The following is a 24,374-nucleotide window of genomic DNA, read 5'->3' as shown; positions in this document are numbered from 1 at the left end:
CTATGTTATATAATTTTAGATTAGCGAATTGAGTTTCAGAACACGAGACTTTTTTGTCCATGGCCGGCTTGCCCTCCGTATAATTCGTCTCTGTTCGGCAGATTAGCATATGGTAACCTTCAGGCGACTTGCGGTCCTTCTCTAGCGGTCTCTAGCGGCGAAGCCCACTGTAGCCCAGCGCCATAATAGCATTTACCAGCAGCGTCCATAGATTTTGCCTTTCGCATGAGATACTCAACCTGAGATAACCTGAACTTTGATCAGTCTTGAAAATCTTCCATTTTCATCACTATACCGGCGACTGAGTATGTAGGAAGAGCTCCAGACGCTGTACGTGGTCGTTCCGTTCCTCTGAACGGCTGGTGGGTCTGGCTACAGTGAGGCGCATCGCCGTTCCAAAACCTTGCTTCTCCAACTGAGACAGTACACAGCATAATCCTCTTGACCGTTTGGTACCGACATACACCGGTGGTCCGGCCCTCATGAGCAATCAATACCGCTCCTCAGACTCGAATAATAGAAGCCTAGAAAGGGAGCGCAAGCGAGCCGCCCGGGCGTATGTTTTGACGGCCATTTCTTGCCTCTCATCACTGTTGACGATCCTATAGATGTGACATCTGTCGACGCCAAAAGGAGAGGTGCGACGGTGGCGTTCCATGCCGGAGATGTTTCCGGCTGGGACGCCAGTGTGAATTTACAGGAGATGTTGGAACCGTATCGGGACCGAGCCGTCGCATGACGGCGAGGCGGCCACCTTCGTCTGTGCCCGCGACACATGCCACCTCGAGCAGTCATGGGAGCCTCGATCAGAACTCCTTTACGCAACAACAACAAAGGCGTTTGCAATACCTAGAGAAGATCTTGCGCAGTCGTATTGGGTCCGAGGTGCCATTGGACTTGGACAGTCTCCGAAGCCTGGCAGAAGAGGCAGACAGCCAACAAAGTCCATCCGCCTCATCGCACGAGGATGAAGTTGACAAGTCAATCACCATGCAGTCATTGGATGGCAACGTAACACGTAAGCTTGGGGCATCATTTGTTCCACCATTTCAATTCTAATGGGATGCAGATTACTCGGGAGAGTTTTCGCACTGGAACTTTTCCATGCGTATCAAGGACTGGCTCGACCAGAGTGTAGCACGACACGGACAAAATGTAAGGATCAGCCATTTAAGTCATTTGATTGTAAGAGACTAATTGCAATAGGAGAAAACCCCGAAACCTTCAATAGTATTTGACGAGTACTATCGACCTGACGAGCTTCGGTCCCCGGCCGGCTCACTGGTGCCGTTGTCCTCGCTGCCGCCCCGCTCCATCACCGACTTCCTCATCCACTGCTTTTTCCAACATGCAGAAGCCAACTATAGCTTCGTTGACAGAGAGTGGCTGTGTATCCAGGTCGGTATCGTGTACGAGAATCCAATGTCGCTATCAAACAGTGACATTGGCACCATCTCAATGATCTTTGCCATACTCGCCATCGGCACTCAGTATGCCTATCTGGAATCCATGACAGAGGGTAGGACTACGATTGATGCAACCGAATCGAAGCAGTTCACCGAGGATGCCGTCGGCATCCAGTTTTACCGAAAGGCTGCCCATCTCTTGCCAGAGGTCATCGCAGCATCATCGTTGGAGAGCGTCCAGGCTTGCCTGCTGATGGGCATATACACGCTCCCAGTCGACGCGTCCGGACTTGCATACATTTACTTAAACCTGGCCTTGAAATTGGCAGTACAGAACGGCATGCACCGAAAGCATCCTGCCAATGACATAGATGCTCGCGTCCGTGAGACTAGAAATCGCGTCTGGTGGGCTCTTTACACTATTGAGCAGTGAGTGCTCAACACATTTCTTTCCCACATTTACATTACCCTTTATTGACCTTCCAAAGGCGCGTTGGTATATTTCATGGTCGGCCCATCTCTATCGCCAGTGTCGATGTCGATGCGGATCTGCCGTCTGCGTTGCTTGGACCGACATGGTCGTTTAGAAACCCCGAGTTACTACTCACCACGATACAATTAAATCAGTATTTATCCAAGGTGGCACATATCATGTAGGTGGCTGGCAAAGTCGAACCGAATATGGCCGCTAACAATCAAATTGCAGGACAAACCTGCGGACTCTCCCAAAACCAGAAAAATCGGACTGCGTCAAGAAACTTGCTCAGCTTCAGTGTGAGCTGGTTGAATGGTGGGAAGGACATGGAGATACCGCATTTTGCAATAGTGAGCAGCCAAGACCAGGCGCGTTTAGGCCCAAGATGCATATGAGGCTAGAATATTGCATGGTCCGCATGTTTCTCGGCCGAATTTTCATCCTGCCGCAAGACGGCCCGCTCGACAGCGGCAATCGCTCAACGCCGTCGTCGGACATGACGTCTCGGAGCCCGCGCTCAACCCTTGTGCGCGATTGCGTCGAGGCGGCACTTTCAGTAGTCGACGCATGCCGCATCATCGCGAGGAGCGTCGGGCTGGCGCGGGCGTCGTACACGGAGTTTAGCTCGTGCCGCGCCGCGCTCCTGGTCATCACCACGCAGTGCCTGACGCAGAACACGGACCGGTTCCGGCAGGCCCTGCGCGACGGCGTGGTCATGCTCAAGGACATGTCGTCGGGCAGCCAGTCGTGGCACTCGGAGGCGTCGCTGATCGAGGCGTTTGAGCGGGCCATTGCGAGCATGAAGAAGACACGCCATACCGAGACTGCGGATTCCGGAGAGTCGGACTACGCCAAGTTCAAGAAGTGGGAGCAGACGGTGCAGATGCATCCGTCGGCGCCAGGGTCGGCGGGCAGTGCCATGGCGTCGGACACTGCGACGCCTCTGGCTGCTGGCCAGGGTTGGAGGCCGGCAGAGGCTGCGTGGAGAGAGGATAACATGCTGATGCCGTCGTGCACACCATTTTTTGGAGTGGATGGAAATTTTGCTTCATTTCCGGAGAGCTTGGATGAGCTACCGTCGTTTCTAGATACAAACTTCTAGCGCTACTAATCATTAGAGGGGCCGTTGAAGAACTCTCCAGCCGTGTTCATGATGTCTAGGGTACCTAGGATGCATACGACGTTTTTCCGTGAACGTGGCATGTTGATAAGCCCCGGAGCGAGAGGGGTCGCGGGCGTCAGCTACGTGGTTATGAACCTGACCTGGGGGGGTTCAAAAGCCCCAAAGAGGGAATGGTTCGCATGGAGCCACGCCTGTAAGTAGCTGCATGATGGCGTCGTTCCGTCGTCAGTACAGATGGGCGGTAGTTTCCCCGAGCGCTTGGAGGTGGTCGTTTGCACAGGAAAACGCCCGCGTCAGCCATGACGGTTGTTCACAGAGTCACGTCCCATCGGCGAGACACTCGGACAGAAATTGGAAGGAGAGTAGAGCCGAGCAGAGGCCAGCATCATGGATCTGTGAAAATTTATCCAAATTGATCCCATGTCTTCGTTTCGTGATGTGGCTAGCCCTGTTGCCCTGCTGTGGCGCATGCATTTCTTTGCTGGCATCCATGTGGCACATGGGGCAGCTGGCACGCTAAACCCAACACGGACAGGCCCTTCATTCAAAGGCTGAGGCAAGTCAGGGAAGGAGCAGCTGTGGAATACGCCTGCTGCAAACAGAGAAGACACAGTTGTGCTGTCATTTCATCCGTTATCACATATGTTTCTTCTTCCTTTTCATCCTGCATCCCGCATCTCGCAAACTCCAATCTGCTTCATCCATCGACAAGCCTTCATACATCCATCCATCAAGCTAGCCTCTTGTTCTCGTCGTCAGCCTCGTCTCCACAGCGTCGTCCCCTATCGCTCCTGCCCCCGCTGGCCTCTCGTACTCAGCACACTGCCAGCGACTGCGCGCGTCATCATCACATGCACCACAGCCAGCCAACCAGGAACTCGCCATCTGTTTCTCTGCACCTGCGGCCACATACATGGCTTGCCCGCGCCAGCCTGCCTTCTGAGTGGTTAGCGACAGCCCCTTCGTGCTCGATTACTTGACCCAGCGCCCCGATCCGTGGCCAACAGCAGTCGCAGTCGAACGTCGCATCCGAGTCTCACCCAGTCTAGGCCCGTTCTGTGCGACTCGTACAAAGCCAAAGCCGCCGCGCACACGGCTGCGCCGGATCTCTTAGCTCACATCCCAGCGCATCCTGGCGTCTTTTCGGATCCAACGCGCGCACACTTTTCTGAAGCCGCCCTCACGCCTCGTCCTTGGGCCCCTCGCCTCAAACCCACTGCGACCCTCACCACCAGCCCCAGACTGGTCCGCTCTGCCATGCCACTGTGATAACGCCTGCCGCAGTCATGTCTTCCCTGAGTAAGCCGAGATGGACCCCGTTTTCTCTTTTCTACATTGCACAGTCCCTTCCTGCCTCTGATCGTCTGCCCATGCGGTTCCAGCTGCATTTACCCTTGCTCACTTGACTCGTTGTCCCTTGAATACGGAAGACGGGCCTCTGTCTACGCCCCTCCGGCCGACTGCCTCCCTCCTCTTAAGCCAGTCTCAAACTTGTCTAACATGCATCTACTTCCAGTTGGCAAAAGTCGCAAGGTATGTCGGCCACATAAGGCTTCCTGGCCCAACGTCCTGTACTAACTGCACTGTCGCATAGCCAAAATTTGAGCTTCACCTCAAAGTAAGCCCATGCCAGGCCATCTCTGAGCCCTGTCAGCAATTAACAACTGGCAGATCTATGACTTGAATAACGTTCCGCTGGTCAACGGCAACTCGTACATAAAATGGCATCTATCTCACTCCATGCATGCAGAGCATCGCGGGCGTACTGGCAAATGCCCCATTGCGAATCACAAAGTCGATTATGACTTTAGCAGAATCGTACCATCGATCCGCATCTCCATTGACAAGAACAATATGCTCTCCGAGTGCCCCTTTGAGCTCGAGGTTCTGCAAGAATTTGCCCTGACCGAAAAAATTACCCTCGGCCATATCAAACTAAACCTGAGCGAATTTGTCGAGGAGAGCGAGCCATACAGCAGAGATGTCTTGTCGCCTCCTAGGATCCGCAAGCAAAGCACTGGCGGAAGCAGCATCAGCATTTCCAGCTCAAACCGCCGAGCCAGTTCAGAGAGCCGCCCTGCTCAGGAAGGTATCATTCGACGCTATCTCATGCAGGACAGCAAAATCAATAGCACGCTCAAAATTGGAATTCTCATGGTCCAAATCGACGGCGACCGCAACTTTGCTGCACCCTCACTTAGAACTGCTCCGGTGTTTGGCGGCATTGCCGGGTTCATGGATCCTAACCAAATCGAAGATGAAACTGGACGTAAGTAATACATGAGCCAACCGTTGCGAATCGAGAATTAACATGTCACTCAATCAGCCATGCCCAGCTTCAGCAAGAACCGCGACAATGCCGAAGTTCAAGATCTCTACCGTCGCACATTAGCCGCATCGTGGTCAAAACAGCCGGCGCAACTTCCTGCCGATGAGTGCATCGAGGATATCTTTTCAGGTGGCAACGGTTGGAAGGCTCCCAAGATGGGTTCGGCCAAGCGTGATACCTCTTCTTCCAATACAGACCCTGATGATTTGGAGAATGACGACCTGGGCAACAACGGTACTCTTCGTCCTTCCGATTTCCGGCGCCTCGGCATTAGCAATCATCGTCGACACCACAGTGCCTCCTCTGATAGAAGCGTTTCTACTGTCACCGGTGGCGGACATCACCGTAACTCTCCTAGCCCCCGCAAGTCGCATACTCCACTCAACAGCCGCCAGTCGTCACGCCTGGACGAAGACCATCACGCCGTCCGCAGTAGTCGCAGCGATAGCATGGCCAGTCTCGTCCCGACATTGGGCAGCAGCTCAGGAACGGAGAACAACGGGCGAGCAGAGATGAGCTACAAGCATCAGCGCGAAGTTGGCGAGGATGAGCTTCGCGACAATTTCGTGGCATGGCATCTTCCCGGGCAAGAAGGTCTTGCCGCATGACGACATGCACATCTTTCTCACGTTTGTGGTTGTCAATCCCCCGACTCTTTTTTTGTGAATATTTTTTTTCTACACCACTACAGCCTTGCAAAGGGCGTATTGAATTTCAGCTTCAGCAAGTAGTTGATTGGCGACTCTGTTGTTTGTATGGCGGTCATTTTGTTCTAATTTTCTTGTTTATGTTTTTGCGCTCCTGCTTCTTGTCTTTCATCATTTTCTGTTCTTAGCGATCCTTTGCAGTGAATATTGCAATTTTCTTTTTCTAGGCGGCTGCAAAGTTAACAGACGATGGGTGGATAGATGGATGGGTGGGTGGCATAAGGTTCCATCTGGTACAAACGGAGTTTGGGCTGTACCAAAATGGCAAAATGGTTGGGAAAATAGATGGTCTAGCGGAATTCGATATTTTTTTTTTTTTTAGAAAACTGCTCCCTTTTAATTATGGCAGTGTCCATCCTCTGTTATTTCTGTTCTTGTTGGCAATGAGTTGACGAAGAATACATGGCACATTGTCCTGTGAGGTAAAGGTAGCTGCCACCTAGAATAGATTCAGGCAGACGAAGAAGCAGAAGAGTAAAAATCCATTTCTATATAAAAAAAATTCCCAGAGCCGCTTTTTTCGGGGGAGTGAATTCCCAGTCTATCTTTTCATTTTTCAAAACAAAAGATTCGTTAATTTTTGTCTTTAATTGATTTCATATCTCCCTCCTTGTCGTTTTCCATTTTTTTTCTTCTATATCGTCATTAAAGCGTCAGTCTTGCTTTCTTTCTTTGATTTCCCCTCTCATCCCCTTTCCCCTTATCAACCTTTTTCTTCTAACTTTTCCTCTTCTACGCTGCAAGAGTGCCGCGAACACCACCCTTGCCTCCAACCTCGCGGGCGGTAATGGTGACGCTCAGGTCGCCGAGGACGTTGATGGTGACTTCAACCTTGCCGCCAGCCTTGACGCCCTTGATGGCGGCCTCGGCGAGGGGCGAGCCAATCTTCCAGAGCTTCTCGCGCTGCTCCTCGTCTTCGTCGTCCTCGTCGTCGCTGTCAAAGTCGGAGTCGTCTTCGTCGCCGTTTTGCTCGGGCTTGGCCTTGACCTCGGGCTTGGTGACTTTGATGTGGGTGCCGCCCTCGACGACCTTGACGAGGACGTCGCCGCCGCTCTTGGGGGTGGCGATATGGACGGTACGGCGGGCGGGGACGGCGGTCTCGGCCTGCATGACGGGGGTGAAGGTCTCGCCGTCGGCGCCGGTAGTGACGACACCAATGGCGTTGGTGATGTGCTTGACGGTAGTGACGGCGGCGTGGGTCGACTGCTCAATGTCGGCGGCCTCGTACTCCTGGATCAGAGAAGCCTGGAGGGCGGCGCCTCGGGCCTGCAGCTCAGAGGGGTTGATGGCGATGGTGCTGGTGGCGGGAGCCAGGATGGTGGTGGTCTCGGGGAAGATGCCGGCCAGGTTGTTGGCGATGCGCGGGGTGTGGGAAGTACCGCCGCACATGATGACCTCGTCGACGTCGAGGACGTCGAGCTCGGCCTTCTTGACGGCGCTCTCGACCAGACGGTTGAAGCCCTCAAAGACCTTGCGGGCGACCATCTCGTAGCGGACGCGGTTGATGGTGCAGGAAAAGTCGAAGCCGTCAGCCAAGCTCTCGACGGAGAACTGGGCGTTGGTGCCGAGAGACAGGGCCTTCTTGGCGGCCTCGGACTCGAGACGCAGCTTGGCGAGAGAGCGGGCATTGTTGCGGGGGTCAACCTCGTGCTTCTTGATGAACTCCTTGGCGAAGTGGTCCATGAGGGCGTTGTCGAGGTGGACGCCGGCAAAGTCGTAGTCGTGGACGGTGGCCAGGATGGTGTACATGCCGCCGCGCGAGGCGATGACGGTCACGTCGGAGCGGGTGCCGCCGAGGTCGGCGACGACGACAACCTTGTCGCTGATGACGGCCTCTTTGCGGGCGTCGTAGGCGAGCACGGCGGCGACGGGGTCGGAGATGAGTTGCAGGACCTCGAGGCCGGCGTCGTTGGCAGCCTTGGTCAGGGCGGCGCGCTGCTTGTCGTTGAAGTTGGTGGGGACGGTGATGACGGTCGAGGTGACGGGCTTGCCGAGGTAGTCAGAGGCGGCGGTGACGAGGCGACGAAGGTAGCGGGTGGCGGTCTCGTCAATGGAAACGGTCGAGGGCTCAATCTCGGCGTCTTCGTCCTCGCCCTGGGGTTTGTCCTTGACGGAGAAGGAGATGTGGCCGGAAACGTCCTTGGGGTGGGCGGCGGCGTGGCAATGCGTGGGGTCGATCGACTTGAAGCTAAATCGCGGATTAGCAGCGTTAGGAGGGAGGGAGAGGTGACGGGTGGGAGGACACGGCGGGGGTTCGCGCAGTGTTGGGTAGCTGACATACTCCTTGCCGAGAAAGTCGCGGAAGTAGGCGATGGTGTTGTCGGCGTTGCGGACGAGGAAAGCCTTGGCCTGGGCGCCGTAGTACTCGTCGCCGTCGACATAGGAGAGGACGGTGGGAATCTGACGGTCTGCGCGAATTGAGTTAGCGGATGAGTTGTGCCCAGATCAGGCCCAGGGATTTTGATCTCGGATCCAGATCAGACATACCGCCATCCTCGTTGGCGATGACTTCGGCCTTGTCATCCACGGTGTAGGCGATGGAACTGTTGGAGTTGCCAAAGGTAATGCCGAGGACCACCCGGTCGTTGGGGTCAACAGGCGCAACCATTGTGACGGGGGGGATGTGCAAATGAATAATGATTAGAGAGAAATGGTAAACTACAAGGAAAGAAAAACGAGGGACGAAAAAAAAAGATGCGGCAAGGAAGAAGTGGGGGGGAGAGGTGGGTTGGTGGGAGAAGAGGGGCAACGAATAGGCAGAGAGAGCTTTTGCAGTACTGATAATAAGTGCCTTCAGGGAGTTGCATTTAAGGGGAGTTTTAGCGCCTCCCTTTGTGAATTTGGTGGACGCGCCAACCAGTGAACCTGCCTGCCTGTCTGCAACCCAGGAGTCCAGGACTGGCAGACAGGCAGACTACCTACCTGTAAGTTAGTACCTCCGCGGTTTACCCGCAGGTACATACAACTTTTGTCTCCCTACTGTATGTAAGAGATACATACCTACCCAGTACAACTACTCAGTACCTCTAGTACCTAGCCAGGCAAGTAAGTGCTTGCCTTTATCACTTACATGCGCATTATGTTGCAATTTGCAGACAGGCCGGGTAAAAGTAAAAAGTGCATATAAAATGGTACAGGGAATAATTCATGATGAAACGGATTATTCCATAATCCATATTCATCCAACTACTTGGCCCCATGGCCGTAAGATTCGACCGAGTTCTCGCTGTGGCAAGCGGCGGCAATGTGATTGGGAATGCAACCATGACTGCTATGAACTTTCTTGCCTCGAATTCTCTTAAACCTGCGATGCTGTAGTGTCGCAGCTTTCCTCAGCAATATAGATGTGCTTTCGGTTCGATGGCGTAATAGGCGCGGCTGGATCGAGCTAGATCTATGGGTGTGCTTCATTGAGCATTCAACAACCATCATCATTCTTTAATTCATTCATTCTTTTTTACGTTATTCATCATTGCGTATAGTCGACATTAAATAGCTGTCCCCTAGGTCATGAACGTGTATGGAACACGCCAGAGGTCATCCCAAGAAACGCCTTCCACCCAGAAGCGACTCAACCTCGCGCGCAATTCAGGCGGCCCCCTCCCCCAGTCCCGGCCCATGTCACCTAGCAACCTGTCGACCAAGGATCTCTCGGCATACGATCCCTTCTTGGCAGCATATCCAGCAACCACCAGCGGCCAAAGAGTGGGATCTGAAAGGTTGGCGTCGAACTCGACGGCTTCGCTCAGTGAGCGGAGTAAAGGGATGCGCCAGGATGCCTGGATAGGATCTCCCCAGGCAGTAAAAGCCCGACCACCATCTGCACCATCCGACACGCAGCCACAACAGTATATTATGGTTGCAGACTTGTACACCGATGCTAGTAGAGAGGCAGCGCGCCCCTCGGGTATAGTGTAGGATTCTTGCCAAGTCTCGGGAACAAAGCTTTCAATGCAATGCAGAATCGTCTTGGCCTTTTCAATCGCAACAGTGGCATCTAGTCCAGAAGCAACCATGCCTCTCAACTTGCCAATTTCGAGAATCTGCCGCCAGAGAAAACTTGGGCAGGGAAAGGATGACTCCAGCGTGAGGCAGTAAATATCCACTAGCTCTTGGTTACTGAACGCATTTATCTCCATAAAGTTATCATGATATTGTGCAAAGGTATTCGACACAACTGCAGTTCTGTTGCCATTAATCAGCGACGCAATTATAATTGGAAAGGTCGACAAACGTAGTGATAACGTGGATTGCGTTTCCAAGACCTATCTGTGTCCTTGCTAGATCGATGGGCCTACCGAAATGCTTGAGGATAGCTAAAAATCCACGTATGTGGGCGCGTCCACCTGTCAGGTGTAGATACTCCTGGGCGACAGGACGTCAGCTATAAAGATTCCGGATTGAATTTGTTGTTTGGAGTATACCTCGATGCCGGTCATGTCGCAAATCCTCTGAAGAACCTTGTTTTGGACAACATTGTCGAGATCAGTGATTTGACGGCTGAGTGTCTTGATGGAGCTGGCAAGTAGCTGTTGAAGGCGGGCCCAGAGATGAACGCACGAAGGCGTCGGCAGCTGATTGGCGTTCTCAATATCTGCGATGCGTGCTATCCGTGTGCAAAGCGCCGAGGCGATAATTATGTCATTGCTTGGGTTGTATGCCTCTGTGCGAGCCTTTGCTTGGTGGGTGCTCTCAGCGACGTCCGTCTGTTTCGTGTCCGGATCAACCACATTGTTCACTACCGACGCGGTATATTATATAAGTACATTCATTTTTTTTTTTTTTTCGGATTGCAGCGCTCAGAGCTTAGGCTCTGGGGGGAAAGTGGTGAAAGGGGGGCTGTGCCAGCAAACAGAGTTTTGGACAAAGCAACTTACTAAACTCAATCGCTTCGAATGCCTCCCATCCTTCAGGCACAAGCCAGACCGGTACAGAGGTGGAACCAAACAGCTCATGAATCCAAGGGCCACAGCTTGAAAAGATGGCCTGCATGTACTGTCTTTGTTCGGTTCTTCTGCGCCGCGCTTCTGCCTCATCCTCCGAGGCATGTCCGGGAGCTGCAATGAGCTGCGCCTGGATCAACGCGCTGAAAGCATGTGCAGGCACAGCATTTATGCTTTGGCTGTTTTCCGGAGGGTTCACTTCATAATGACACGCCATTTTTCGCTTCGCGCAGCTTCTGCACTTTGGTCGAACCTCATCGCACTTGACGCGTCGAACACTGAAAAACGGCCAACATTTTTTAACATCAGCACTGTCCGTAATCGCAAAAGAAGATTGCGCATGTGTGCGCAACTTTGCAGCGTGTAGCACGTTCGCCGGGATAAATCATGGACAGATCTTACCGGCAGCCGAGACAGCCCGTTCTGCTCTTTGTTGTCCACTGTTTTCTTCGCGGCTGGGACGCCGTCGGCAGGGCCGCGCTCACAGTCGCCTCCTGGTCTCGAGTCTGAAGTAGTGGCATCGTTGCTAATATGGCAGCTTCATTGTGGCCAAGTCGAGCCTTTTGCAATCACTGCGTTCTGAGCGATGGCGGCGGGGGCAATCTCTGTTCTATTTATCCTGCCTTGCTTCTACTGGAGGGGGGGCCAAATCGGGCTGCGGCTGTCCTGAGCGGGAGAAGAGGGGAAGCGGGGCTGCAGGCTGTCATTTTCGAGATGAGCCTGATTGATTTTGAGCGATGCGATGATCAAGCCGCCCCTTGTGCATGTGGGGAGCTTCAGAGGGATAACGCGCGTTTTTCTTTCCTGCGTTACAAGTTGGCGTTGGCCGTCTTCGAGCCGCTATCCACGCCTTATTAGGGAGGCGGGTGGCGCCGCAGGCAAGATGAGATGACAGGTGAGAAACCCGCAATTATACAAACTCTTTTTCTCGCTGGTGTCCACACCATGCTGCCTGATGAAGTGTTGCTTTTTCCCAGACCTTTTGTCCATCTACCTATACGGGAGTCTTTCAATGTGAAAGTCTACCAAACGAGGACGCGCGCTATCCAAGGTCAGGGCACGGCGGGCTACTCGGGGAGCTTTCCGCTGAGGCAAGATTTCTCTGTGCTTTCCAGAGACACGGAACATGACATGTCCCTGTTCCCTTTGGGGTAAATATAACCTTTATCAACTCGTTCGTTTCCTTTCGGCATAACTCGCAGCGGAGCCCGCAGCCCGACGTGTTGTACACTGCAAGTATGCTCCTGTATTTTGATCTTTACGTATTTATATATGGGTCAGCCAAGAACGGGGGCCATTGCTTAACATCAACTTGAGACAATGAGATCTTGCCAAGAAGTGAGAAAGATGGATGATGTGGTGTCAATGAGAAACAACGATAAAAGAGCCGGAGTTTACGTAGAAGAGAGACGAATGGAAAAGGTTCTTGCATATTCCACCCGTCTCTGTGTCTGTCTCCCAACTTGTTCCATAATTATGTAAGTAAGTAGGCTAAAACGGCTGAGCAAGTTCCCTCGAACCATGCTCGAGATATCAAGACAAGAAAGAGATTGTGGCGGAAGCAGGAAAAGAATATTGAATTAATGATAAGTGAATGAAGCAAAAAAAGTAGTTTTTGAGATATATTTCTACAACTCTAGTACTACCAAAAATCCCCATCAATTCACACAATCCCAAGACTGACTGATCAGAACCTATCACCAGCACCACTTTTTTTTCCTCTCCCGCCACTTTATCGATAAGCTTTCCCGTCCTCTCGCCCTCTCGAATCTCCAAACTCTTTTGCAAACGACCTCCCAAAGAAGAAAAAACAAAAAGACACCCCCCCATACCAAACAATACATTTTCCGACGCAAATGGCGTCACACACCATTGTCCTACCGGGCGACGCCATCGACGACGCCCTGATACCGACGCACCCCAAGAAGCCGCTGCGCCTGGGACCCGGCCTGCGGCACGACCCCTCCACCAACGAGATCCTGCCGACGGTGGCGGGCCAGCTCGTGAGCGACCGCAACAAGAATGCGATTCGCGTCGAGACGTCTACCGGTCGGGTACGTTTTTTTTTTTTTTGGTGATGCCAGTAGCTAGGGGTCAATCTGGGCCCACGGAGAGAAGAGGAGGGAGAAAGAGAGAGAGAGAGAGAGAGAGAGAGAGAGAGAGAGAGAGAGAGACACACACAGAGAGACAAAAAGGCTAACGTTTTCTTGTTCCATCTACAAAGTACCTCCCGCGCGCGGGCGAGCTCGTCATCGGCACCGTCCACAAGTCGGCCGCCGACGTCTACTACGTGCACCTGTCGGACCACGCCGCGCCGGCCACGCTCCCGCAGCTGTCCTTTGAGTCGGCGACCAAGAAGACGCGCCCGGTGCTCGCCCCCGGCGCGCTCGTCTACGCCCGCGTCACCCTCGCCGACCGCCACATGGACGCCGAGCTCGAGTGCGTCTCCTCGTCGACGGGCAAGGCCGACGGGCTCGGCCCGCTGGTCGGCGGCATGCTGTTTCCCGTCTCTCTCGGCATGGCGCGTCGGCTCATGATGCCCACCCCCGCCCCGGCCGCCGGCGGCAGCGGTAGCGGTAGCGGTAGCGGTAGCGGTGTCGTGGTGCTCGAGGCGCTGGCCGCCGCCGGCCTGCAGTTCGAGACGGCCACGGGACGCAACGGCCGCTTCTGGGTCGACAGCGCCGCCGGCGTCAAGACGGTCCTCGCCGTCGGGAGGGCCGTCCAGGAGACCGACGACAAGGGGCTGGGCGTGGAGGACCAGCAGAAGCTGGTCAAGAGGCTTCTCAAGGAGATGAGTTGAAGGGTGGCGGTTGGACCGTGGGGAGGGGAGAAAGGGGGGGAGGGGGGGGGGGGGGAGGGGGCAGGGAGATGCCTTTGTTGGTTGATGCGGAATACAACATCATGTACATATTGTCATTGTCTTTTCTTATTCTCCTTCCAACGATTCGAGCGGGAGGTATCATCGCAAGGGCCACAGCATCAATGGGCAGTCAAATAACGAATGGCGCACCAATGTCTTTTTTTTTCTATTCTTACCTTCTTCTTTTTTTTTGCAACATGTGTGACGGCAGACTCAAGATTGTCGAGTGAATTTAGTTTTGTTTCTTCATTTTTTTTATTCAAGTATATATTGATAGCCGTAAGTGGAAAGAGTAGCAAAGTACAGCGCTCAATCGGCCCCCCCTGGCTTGCTTGCACAAGTTCCATTCAAGAGGGGCGCTTTTAACCCATTCGAACCATATTCAGCCATGCAAAGAATTAACAAACGCCCAAAGTAGGATCCCCAAATGCCTTGCCAACCCGAATGAGATATAGTTCGCTCCGAAGCCGTTAAATGCCCAATAAAAACGGTAAAGGCATGTGTGTAAGTGTGTGTGTGTGTGTGTGTGTGTGTGTGCTTATATACAGGTCCAAAGACAGACAAGTTCGCAGGCCAACTGCAAACTTGCCTGCCAGTCTAGAGTCGCAGGTAACAACCGCCCGCAGTCAGCGGCATCCCAATGCAAACAAGACTATACAGTAAAAGATTTCTGCGGGTAAAGCAGGTAGCAGCACCCGTAGACAAGGCGTCGTTATAAGCCCGTCATTTCTGCATCCACCTCCACAGGCATGGGCAGCTGCTGCTGCTCGAGGTTGTGAATCTTCATCATGTGGCGCTTCCAGTTGTCTTTTCTCGGAAACGCCCTGCCGCCGAGCTTCGAGTAGTCGCACCCTTCCATTGAGCAATGGAACTTCTTCTTCTTCTCGTGCCTATCGTTAATATGGCGCTGCAAGTGTGTCTTGGTGCCGAAGCCTTTGCCACAACCGGGGTAGTGGCACTTATGGTCTTTGCTATGATAGCGCTGGTGATGCCTGCGTTGGGTTAGTCAAGGATGATCGGGCCAAAACCGGCATGTACATACTTGAGCTTGTGCGGCTGATCAAAAGACTGGGTGCAGCCAGGTTCATCGCATTGATACATGCCGTCCTGGTTCTTCACTGGAGAGGGCATATGGTGTGCGACCACGCCTGGGGAAGCACTATGGCGAAATTCAGAGCTATTCCGAGAGTCTGGAGACGGAGTGTCTAGTTGTGTTGATGGTGTGTTTTGTGACGAGACATCGGTGAAACCCGGGCCCGGAAGAGGCGTCGAGTGTTCTGATGGAAAGCTCGGGTGGCGTCCGACAGGTTTGATGTTATCTTCGCCTGTAAGAGCATGAGTCTGCCCCGAATTCTTTAGCTCTGATGGAAAACTTGGATGACGTCCTAGAGGTTTAATGTTGTCTTCATCAGCCAGAGTCTGCGTCTGCCCAGAGTCCTTGCGTTCTGGCGCGCCCCCATTGGCCGGCCTCTCATGAACGTTTGGCGAGCCAGATTGGTTTACGCTAGCTGGTGAAGCCTGGTCCTGCTCCACCTGGGTTTGTAGCGGCTGGGGAGATGGCGATTCATACGATGACGCGTAAAGCTGATACTCTGTTCTATGCCATTGCTCTGATTCCGTACTCGGAGCCATGATATCCATGGGATTCACGGTTCCGGGGGCTGGGTTGGCCGGTGGTGACGGCGACTTAAGAAGCGTTCGCGGCGACGACGTGCTCGACAAGGCAGCACTGGGAGGCTCAGCAGAGAGGCCTCTTGGCGTGACCGATGGTGGCGGCACCGGGGCAGGTGACTGCGGAGGTGGACTAGGGCTCGGCGACATGGCCGTAGGCGACTCGGCCATGGGCTCCTCGGCTGTGATTATGCGCTGCAGCGGCATCGCCCCTTGCTCTGTGCCATTGTTCGAGGAACTGACAGAGCTGATCGTGTGGTTCTTGTCGCTTTTGCGACGGAACATGTGGCGGACATTGTGGGAAAGTGAACTCGCTCTTGAGGTTGTTCGGGGTGGAAGCCAGAAGGGTTCGTCGGGCATGCCAAAGGCTGATGACGGGATGGATGTTCGGTAGTAGTCTTCACTTGTGCCTTTGAGGACGCCGGGCTGGTCATCGACCATGTCCTTAGGCATGTACTCAACGGTGCCTCTCGCGGTTTCTGGGTCATACTGGGCAAAGTTGAGTAGCACAGGGTCCGGGTTGGGAACTCCTTCTTTTTGGGGGACAGTGGCGGGATCAAAATCGTACCCCCTCGACAACGTATTGCTGTGCTTAAGGGAGTCGCTTGAAGAGAGTCGCGGGCGCGTCCCGTCGCTTCCATCAGGCAAATCCCCGATCCCAGCCTCGTCATCAAAGCGTCGCCGACTACCCCTCTTGCGTCGTTTCAGACAGCCAACAATGACGGGGTAGAGGCAAAAGGCGAGCAGCAGGCAGAAGATGACCACGCCAACAGCGACGCCGGCTACGGCGCTGTCGGATAGGTCGCGCGTCGCCAAGCGGTGATGTGATGATTCTTCGACCGTAGTCCTGGGCGTCGTCGTGGAAGGGACGGCGTCGGCGTTGGCGTTGGCCGTTGAAGACCATGGCCGCAGCTGCCGCCAAAAGGCTGGCCGGCCAGCCATGAGAAGAATCGGATGGCACCAGTATCGGTTGAAAATCGAATCGGTGCTAGGAGGAGGAAGAAACGGGTTGCGAGTTTAATCAATCAATGATCGAGTATCCAAGATTTGATTTCCAGAATCGATTGCGGAGGGCTGAGACGGTCAAAACGCGCTGGCTCGCTAGGACCAAAACGAGCTAAATTGGAGGCCGCCTGGATCCTTGGAAACATGCGACGGCTAAGGGAGGAGAAGAGACGACGGCAGCAGCAAACGGAGGGAGCACGCAGGCGATGCCGGGCGCAGCTCTTGGAAGAACTTTGCGGCCTGTTGTCAGATGTCCGTCATGGCAGAGAGGAAAAAGGAATCATGGTTTGATGGACAAAACGACGGCTCTGCTACGAGTGACGAGGCGTGGAGGGGAGGATGCTGGGATGGTGGCTCACGAGTCGCGATCGTGTGTGGCTGGGGAAAGGTACATATACTATGCCAAGTGCCAGATTATGCGTTCTTTTTTTTCGCTGTACCACGTGCAATGAAGTAGAAAATAGATATATTGACGTAATACAGGGGTCGCATTCTCAGACGCTTTTTTTTTTTTTGCTACTTTTCGGCTACAGATCAGATAATTGGAGTGTACAGAGACTCGAAACGATCCGACAGCTTGATTCTAGTGGTGCGACGGCGACTTGATCAGCCAGCCTGAAGTGGCTCTGATGCCCTGTAACGAATAAGTACCGGTACATGTAACTGTGCCACACCTGGCCTGTGGCTTGCCTGTCCAGCCAGAGGCCTCATCCACCCACCACACACCACGTAGCTCACCGCTCGCTCGCTCACTCACTTGATTACTCGTCCATTCACTCAACTACAACACACGGACCGTCTGTGATCAGCCTATTACTGCTGCATCATCCTTCTTGGTTGTCCAACAGCGAGCCTGCCGTGACCCGCTTAGTTGAGGCCTCTTTGTCCGGCCATCTGAACGGCGCATGGCGCACAAACACGACACTGGCCGACCGAGAGAGGACTGAAAATCTACAAAATACCGAAAGCAAGCTTCGCACTGGCTTTCTTCAGCCATCGGCACCCTATGTGATGTGTCTGTACTGCTGCACAATACGCAGCTGTCCCTTTGCCAGGTGCAGCACGCGATCCGCCAGGCTCAACGTCGCCGGTCGGTGAGAGACCATCAAAATCGTGCATCCGCCAAAATCCTCGTCGTGAATTTTTGCGTCCGGGCTTCTGTTTGCTCATCCATACTCGAGGCTTCCTCATCCGTCAGGAAAACTACCCCTGCGACAGCTCCATCTCACCCATAACAGGCCGCCCCGGGCATTTATAATCCCACAGCCTGGCTTTGCGCAGAGCCTCTGTCAGCAGCTCATCCGTCATCTTCAAGCGAAAGAATGCATCAAAAAGATTCAAATTGTACCGCACAGAGCCTTCGAGCAGGAGAGCAGACTGCGAGTGCTTGTGATGCGAGCGTGCGCAAAAGTCTGCGGGGACGCCTCCAGTCTATACGCCGTCTGTTCGGATACCTCCAGAGTACTCTACGAGATCAAGCAGTACCAAGAGCAGAGAGAAGACTTACCACTGTAGTTGTCAACTTCCTTCCATTACGGCATGTGAGGCAACAAATTGTCCCGGCATAACATTCACGGTCACATTTCTCAGCACAATGTGAGAGGCGCCTGTGGTTGTTCTGCCCACGTCGTTAGTGCGCCTTGATTTGGTAACGTCGTGCAGAATAATTACCTACATGTACACTGCGCCCACATTGTAGCTCGACTTGGTCACGTCGTGGCCCAGTTTTCGGAAGCTCCGCGACGATTGGGGTGCCCTTTTCCTCGAGAGTCGTAGTAGCGAACTCTCTTGTGTGTGCGACGATGTCTAGACATGTTTCTGTCTCGACCCAAGCGTGAATGAACATGTTGGCCGTCTCACTACACGTTATCAGACTTGGGAAAAAACAAGACCCATGGCTATATCGGATGTTCGAGACGCAAACTTGACCGCAAAGCTCACCACCGTAATCGCCGAAATGGCCGTCTCCATGTCCAGCGCGTCAGCGCCAACCACTACTACACGCGAAAGAGCAAGTAAAAGGGCTGCTGCGTCTCGTCCAGCACGCTGTAGCACTCGGCCACACAGTCCGCCTGCCAGCGGTATGCGCGAATGTGCGCGGCGCTCGACATCATATCCGTAAAGTTCTGTACAGTTTCTTCGACGAATCCAGCTCCATGACGCGCGGCTGGCGCGAGGTGCGGAGGTCAAAGTGCTGCACGGCATCGACGACGAATACAAAAAAGCAAAGGATGGGCGCGCCGAGGCCCGGCGAAGAAGCGTCTCATTGAAGGTATTTGCGCCGATAAGATTGCTCTGTGTGGTGTCATTGCGAATCCATGAACCTGGGCACAATAGGCAACGGGGCCTCGCGAAGAAACCTGGGCAGATCCTATGGGGCTTGATCTCTCTCAGTATGGCCCTAGGCATGACAGACTTGCGAGAGCCAACCGCTCTGAAGATCAGGGTCTTGCTTCCAGGAGGTATCTTCACAGACAAGTCTTGCACAATCGGTTTGGCGCGGTCCACCCCCACCGCGACATCGTTGAGCTGGGCGGCAAAGACAGTTTTCGGGGCTCTTCGTCGGTTTCGCAGCTCAATTGCACCGACTAGTCTGGGTGAAGCTGAATATCATCCGTCACAGTCATAACCTGAGATATCTCGCTTATTCGATCGTCCTGAAGCTCTTCATCCAAACAGACTTTTCATGCGAGACAACGACGCCAAATCAGTAGCCCAGAGCGAAATGCTCGCCCGAAAAGCGGAGGGTAGGATAGTGACCATGTTTTGAGCAGAGCAAATCTCGGCTTTTCCATGCTGGAAGTTTCCCAGTGTTTAGTAAATGTTGCATAATGTTGCTCAAAATCAAGATGAGAGCCGCTCGCTCCGAGATCACGACAGGTGATCTCGGAGATGAAGCTCGTAGACATGGCCGGTTGGTCGATGCAAACAGCAATCAATTCTAGGACCCAGCAAGACATTCCTGCCCATTAGAGCTCTTTCCTCATGGTCAGAGATCGCCTTGAACCATCTAAGCGTGTCTAAGCGTCTTCAAGAAAAGTCAGGTAAACTTGACCACAGGTATGGGCATACGCAGTTTACATATGAATTTCAGGCCGTGGCGATTAAAGTAGAACATGTCACAGCCACGTCGAGCAGCATCATTGCCGTGAGAAAGATGCTAGAAAAGGACGGCTAGTGGATAGGTAAGACAAGTTCAACGTAGAGAATGATACTAATGCAAACGGGAGTCGCACTCAAAAAAAATGGCCGCGGTCTTGGCTAGAGCAGACTCAAGCGACAAAGTCCGCCAAAGGAGTGTATCAATAATCAGCAAACCGAAGGGAGCCGCGGTGAGGCCGAGCGTCATCCAGAGCAAGAGGCCGAATCTCACGCGCGGGACACCACCAGTGATGATGATCAAGATGTAGTAAGGAACGACAAAAAAGATGTTGAGCTCAAGAGGTTTTTTCGAACAAGGAAAGCTCGAACAGCAATTTGAACTCACAGTGACCAAAGAGGTGAGGACCAAACGTGGAAGCTGTCCATGGCGTGTAGCACAAATACTTCGAACAAGCCACGGTGATGATGAAGGGCAAACGTCGGGGCAGCGTAAGTGTGTATCTGTGCCTCTATTGACTCGAATTACGGCGGAAAAGGGATATTGCCATGTTCAACGCGCAATTGTTATCTCCTCCAGGCCAGAGGACCCGGCCAATCAACACAGCGAGGTCTCTGCACGATGCTTTAGCTAGCGGCGGTTAAAGGGGATTGATGGGCGGGTTGGCGGGCTGCCTATTCACGTCATATGAATTGGGACTATTGTACCGTTAGCAACCATCGTATAGGTGGGTTTGCATGTTAGCTGCATAGTGCTGCCCTTTGTTGGGTAGTTTTCTGTTCAACCGCGGGACAACTCAGATGTCATTTCGAGCGACTAGCAAAGAAAGGAAAAAACATTCTTCAGGTCTGATTAATTTGCAAAAAAAAGAAGCTGCTTGAAAAATTGATTATAAACAGGAAAATTCGCTAGATTGTTTGTATGTAGTTTGTCATCATTGTTCTAGCATTTTGGTATCATTAGTCGCTCTCATACTCGCTCTCGTCTGCCGCCCCTTCACTCGCAATATTGTTGTGAATAGCATACAGCGCACGAATCCAGGAATCAATCGCGTCACGCGCCTGCTTGTTCTCCTCCGCAGGCCGGGCGTCTAGTTGCTCGCGCAGCCTCTCGTATGCTTCGATCATGACCCATATCTGCAGGCCGGCGGAGGAGGCGTTGCCGTCTTTTTGCTGACGGCCGGAGTGGTCGGCAAACGCCGTAGACAGCTCCTTGGTCAGGAGTTCGAGGCCGATTTGGAACCGCAGCGACGCCAAAGCCGGGGGGGGCTTCTCCTCGTCATCGCTCATCTCTGCCGGTGGAGAGCTCGAGCGTGTCAGGGACGGGCAGCTGCCGAAGCTGGTGTCCGGCTCCGAGCCTACCAGCGTGCCGTCCTCGGAAACTGAAGATAGTGTACGGCGGTGGTTATGAGGCGAGGCACCAAGCAGATGCTCGTTCTGCTCATCGTCCCCTTGCGCGGCTGGCAACTCGGCAATGTCCTGCCCCGTCAGGTACGAAGGGTCAATCTTTGGCACGTCAGGGATGTCCGTTTCTGGGTAAACTGCCAGCTCTCGATATTCGCGGGCAATGGTGCTGACACTAGACATTCGGTTGATTCCATCCATGTTACTGTTTGGCCGGAGAGATTTTTGCCGTCTTCGTTGGGCCGCCTCCAGCTGACCAATGTGATGAACGGGTGTCTTGGCTCGGCGTCTCACCGTTGAGGGAAACACTGGGGTCACGGGCAAGTCTGGTTGGGGGGCCGACACGAGCTCGGCGGCGATGGCGACATCCCCGGAGTGGTAGTTGACGGTGGAGAGTTCGGGAATCGGCGGTGGCGGGGGCGCCCGGCTCGGCGGTGGCACGACAGGCGCCGAGCACTGCGGCACGGCATTCGTCGGCAGCGGTTTCCGCAGGATGTTGCTGCCCTGCCGTGAGAGGGCGGTTGCGCTCTTGGGCAGCGTCATTTCCAGATCCTGCTTCACTTTGGGGTCGTCCTTCCGGTACGAGGACGCAGGTCGGCAGGCCGTCGTCTTCCGACGGGGGTCAGCCAGCGCGCCCATCTGCTCGCCAGCCAGCAGTATGAGCGTCGACAAGTCGTGGGTAGTGGTGGCGTAGTCTTTGGCCACGCCCGGTGTCGTCGTCGGGCTCTTGCCTCCGGGCCAGTATCGTTGGAGCTTGGCCCTTGACGGTCTCAGGTTGCCGAGGCTGAAGTTGTCGGGGAGGCTGATGAGCGAGCGCCGGCGGTCGCTCGACGGCGTGTAAGTCGACTCCGGCAGGGCGCCGGGCGGGGAGCCGGGAATATGCAGCGAGAGTCGCTGTCGATGGGGCATGCTTGTAAATGTTCCTGTTCTGTGAGGTGAGCAAAAAAAAAGTTGGATAGAAATCAGAGAAGCAACAGAAGGAGAACTCAGAAAAAAAATGTATGACCTCCTTACTATACTAATACGAGACTTCCAATACGAAACGCCGTTCATCATGCTGTCGTCGTCACGTCACTCAAGCGCTGATCCAAGCCACAATGTGAAAAGCAAGGCAGAGTGGCTGACGCTGCACCGCCTCACTCGAGGCGACTCGGCCACCACCAAAAATAGGCGGTTTCGGTCCCTCCCCACCCTTTCCCGCCAGACAATACGGAAAATGCTTCTCGAAGCGAGCACGATGTCTTGAAGATACGCATCTGCTAAGATGGGGGTTCATATCCGCATTCCATTCTCGGTCATTGTTTGTTTGGTTTGGATGCATTCAAGTCGCGAATCGCTATCCAGATTGATAGATGGCGCGCTTGCATTACCAGTACAAACAAAGCAGGCTCCCAAGGCTCAATCAATGCCAACTAGGCCCAGCCCGGACTCAGCCTCCGCCAAAAATAAAAAACCTGGATGATCAACACCGAAACAGCCTGGACGAAACGGCAAGAGAACCATACCAGGCGAGGGATAATCAGGGTTTGAGGCTCGGTGTTTGCTGGCAGTCCGGAGATGGATGTCACGGGTGGCATGTTCCGCCATCACCGGCCTCCACAACCCTGTCTCTGCGTTTTGTGACAAAACACTATTGTGTAAATCCACAACTTATCGGTCTTATTCTGTTCTCCAAGGCACTGTTGACGTGCATCCATCATGGGGTCTGGAGATGTGGCTCCTCCTTGTTTGAGCGCGCTTGCCCATACCAGACTGCGGAGTCCAGCATGCCAGTGGCTAATGCCACGCGGCGACAATGCGATAACAGTAAATGGGCGAAACTGTTGTCTAGGGTATCCATACTGACAATAGTCCATCGATGTCGGTTTTTGTTCCCATTGCGGCTGACTAGGCAGAGAAGTCCGCACTACTTCTATGCTTACTCATGGGCTGCCGAAATGAGGAACGGCGACGACTTACGATTCTAGATAGCGGCGCTACAATCCCAGGGTAACCAACAAGTGATATGCTGAGTTTCATTATGCGACCTTGCCTCGCAAAACTAAAATGGAATTTCGGTTGAACCAACACTGACCACACCGAGTAACGGCGGCGGTCACCAAACCACGGCTGAGGGGAGAGGACGGCCTACCCTACACGACTGCCACCCAGTAGCGCAACCCCTCACTCAGATCGAGCACTGGCGAAATCATGGGAAACAGTGTTCATGCTTCTTACAGTTACGAGACAGCGCAACTTCATGGAAACGACATCAGAACAGGCTATTCTTCTTTTGGTGACTATTTCGCCTCGGCTGGTCTCCTCGCCCACCGCCTGCTGGGCGGCACTATCGTATACCAATGATGCCTATTTTCGGCTACAAATGAATACGGTGTTGCTGCGGCTCCGGTATTCAAAGCCCGACAAATACGGTGACTGATAACAACGTTTTTTATTTTGTGGCAGCGCCGAAATTGCTTTTGGTCGATGGATTTCGGGTGGTACGCAAGATATGTACGAGAACCAAGCTTCGCAGTATGGTTGAGATCATATCTCTCTAGCACCAGATGCGAAAGACGGGCCGCGCTGGGACATGGCTTGACGGACACTATACACCCAGTCCAAGCGTTGCTAAAAAGAGTATCACGCGTCTGCTCCTTTAATATGAACGAGACTCTCCGTCGCTGCCTAGTGTGTGTCCAAGACAAGGCAACTCCCCCAAGAGAGCTCATGGCAATTTAATTGATTCGATGTGAGATTACAGGGCTGTGAGGGAGTTTATTGTCCGGGACCCGATTTGCCGCATCTCCGGATTGACCTTGATTTGTCCAGGCAATGCAACGTCGACTCATGCACTAACTAGTTCGCTCCTGGCTCCTGCAGGTCCTCGCAAAGAAGCAAAGCGGAAAAGGGGGGGGGATGGGGCTCGAGAGATAGGGTGGCCGGGCAACTAGCAGTCAGTACTAAGTCGCAACCACTGAGAACACGAGCGAGCCTGATTGCCTGATTAGAAATTTCCTACCACGGAGACTTTCCAGCAAGGCATGACTGGATTTTTAATGAGGCCAGCCACAAAAAAAACACATCGTCCCCCCCCCTTTACGATTCCACCGCAAAACGCAAGATGAGCTGGGCATCTGGGCAGAAGATGAGAGCGGAGACTGGTGGGCTCGTCTTGTTCAGGTACCGAACGGCCAAGAGGCTTGAGGCTGTTGGAACAGCCTCTCAGCTGGCAGGAAAGCTAGACCTGTCGGATCTACCGTGGCGGGTTCCCGATGGGCTGATACGCCTGGAGAGGCACCGAGAACAACATCCAAGACTCCCCAATGCGTGGCGTGCTTGACTAGCGAACCGCGCCCGTGCCACCGTCAAA

The 24,374-nt window shown here is 53.7% G+C and overlaps 7 protein-coding genes across 7 annotated transcripts; 3 read left to right on the top strand and 4 right to left on the bottom strand.

Moving 5' to 3' along the window:
- Positions 1 to 735: 735 nt before the first annotated feature.
- On the top strand, positions 736 to 2,983 carry V2A60_010298 (transcription factor domain-containing protein; the record flags this gene model as incomplete). Its single annotated transcript, XM_083261556.1, has 4 exons — positions 736 to 1,018; positions 1,070 to 1,155; positions 1,207 to 1,835; positions 2,113 to 2,983. 4 exons carry the CDS (start codon positions 736 to 738, stop codon positions 2,981 to 2,983), a joined length of 1,869 nt encoding a protein of 622 aa, XP_083117682.1.
- Positions 2,984 to 4,504: 1,521 nt separating this feature from the next.
- V2A60_010297 (uncharacterized protein) lies at positions 4,505 to 5,941 on the top strand (the record flags this gene model as incomplete). Its single annotated transcript, XM_083261555.1, has 4 exons — positions 4,505 to 4,537; positions 4,599 to 4,622; positions 4,676 to 5,273; positions 5,331 to 5,941. The coding sequence occupies 4 exons, from the start codon at positions 4,505 to 4,507 to the stop codon at positions 5,939 to 5,941; spliced, it is 1,266 nt and encodes a 421-aa protein (XP_083117681.1).
- Positions 5,942 to 6,772: 831 nt separating this feature from the next.
- On the bottom strand, positions 6,773 to 8,648 carry V2A60_010296 (ribosome-associated complex protein SSZ1; the record flags this gene model as incomplete). The annotated part of the gene is made up of 3 exons (XM_083261554.1): positions 6,773 to 8,228; positions 8,322 to 8,448; positions 8,528 to 8,648. The coding sequence occupies 3 exons, from the start codon at positions 8,646 to 8,648 to the stop codon at positions 6,773 to 6,775; spliced, it is 1,704 nt and encodes a 567-aa protein (XP_083117680.1).
- An 895-nt stretch (positions 8,649 to 9,543) lies between these two features.
- V2A60_010295 (uncharacterized protein) lies at positions 9,544 to 11,200 on the bottom strand (the record flags this gene model as incomplete). The annotated part of the gene is made up of 4 exons (XM_083261553.1): positions 9,544 to 10,225; positions 10,275 to 10,405; positions 10,465 to 10,778; positions 10,918 to 11,200. 4 exons carry the CDS (start codon positions 11,198 to 11,200, stop codon positions 9,544 to 9,546), a joined length of 1,410 nt encoding a protein of 469 aa, XP_083117679.1.
- Positions 11,201 to 12,839: 1,639 nt separating this feature from the next.
- Positions 12,840 to 13,783, top strand: V2A60_010294 (exosome non-catalytic core subunit RRP40; the record flags this gene model as incomplete). Its single annotated transcript, XM_083261552.1, has 2 exons — positions 12,840 to 13,037; positions 13,208 to 13,783. 2 exons carry the CDS (start codon positions 12,840 to 12,842, stop codon positions 13,781 to 13,783), a joined length of 774 nt encoding a protein of 257 aa, XP_083117678.1.
- A 772-nt stretch (positions 13,784 to 14,555) lies between these two features.
- V2A60_010293 (uncharacterized protein) lies at positions 14,556 to 16,456 on the bottom strand (the record flags this gene model as incomplete). The annotated part of the gene is made up of 2 exons (XM_083261551.1): positions 14,556 to 14,835; positions 14,886 to 16,456. 2 exons carry the CDS (start codon positions 16,454 to 16,456, stop codon positions 14,556 to 14,558), a joined length of 1,851 nt encoding a protein of 616 aa, XP_083117677.1.
- Positions 16,457 to 20,578: 4,122 nt separating this feature from the next.
- On the bottom strand, positions 20,579 to 21,931 carry V2A60_010292 (uncharacterized protein; the record flags this gene model as incomplete). Its single annotated transcript, XM_083261550.1, has 1 exon — positions 20,579 to 21,931. One exon carries the CDS (start codon positions 21,929 to 21,931, stop codon positions 20,579 to 20,581), a length of 1,353 nt encoding a protein of 450 aa, XP_083117676.1.
- Positions 21,932 to 24,374: the final 2,443 nt, after the last annotated feature.

This window comes from Cordyceps javanica, chromosome 7, assembly GCF_051103115.1.
Source record: "Cordyceps javanica chromosome 7, complete sequence".
NCBI lineage: Eukaryota > Fungi > Ascomycota > Sordariomycetes > Hypocreales > Cordycipitaceae > Cordyceps > Cordyceps javanica.
Note: the sequence above shows the minus strand (reverse complement) of the source record. Positions and strands in the feature narration are given on the sequence as shown.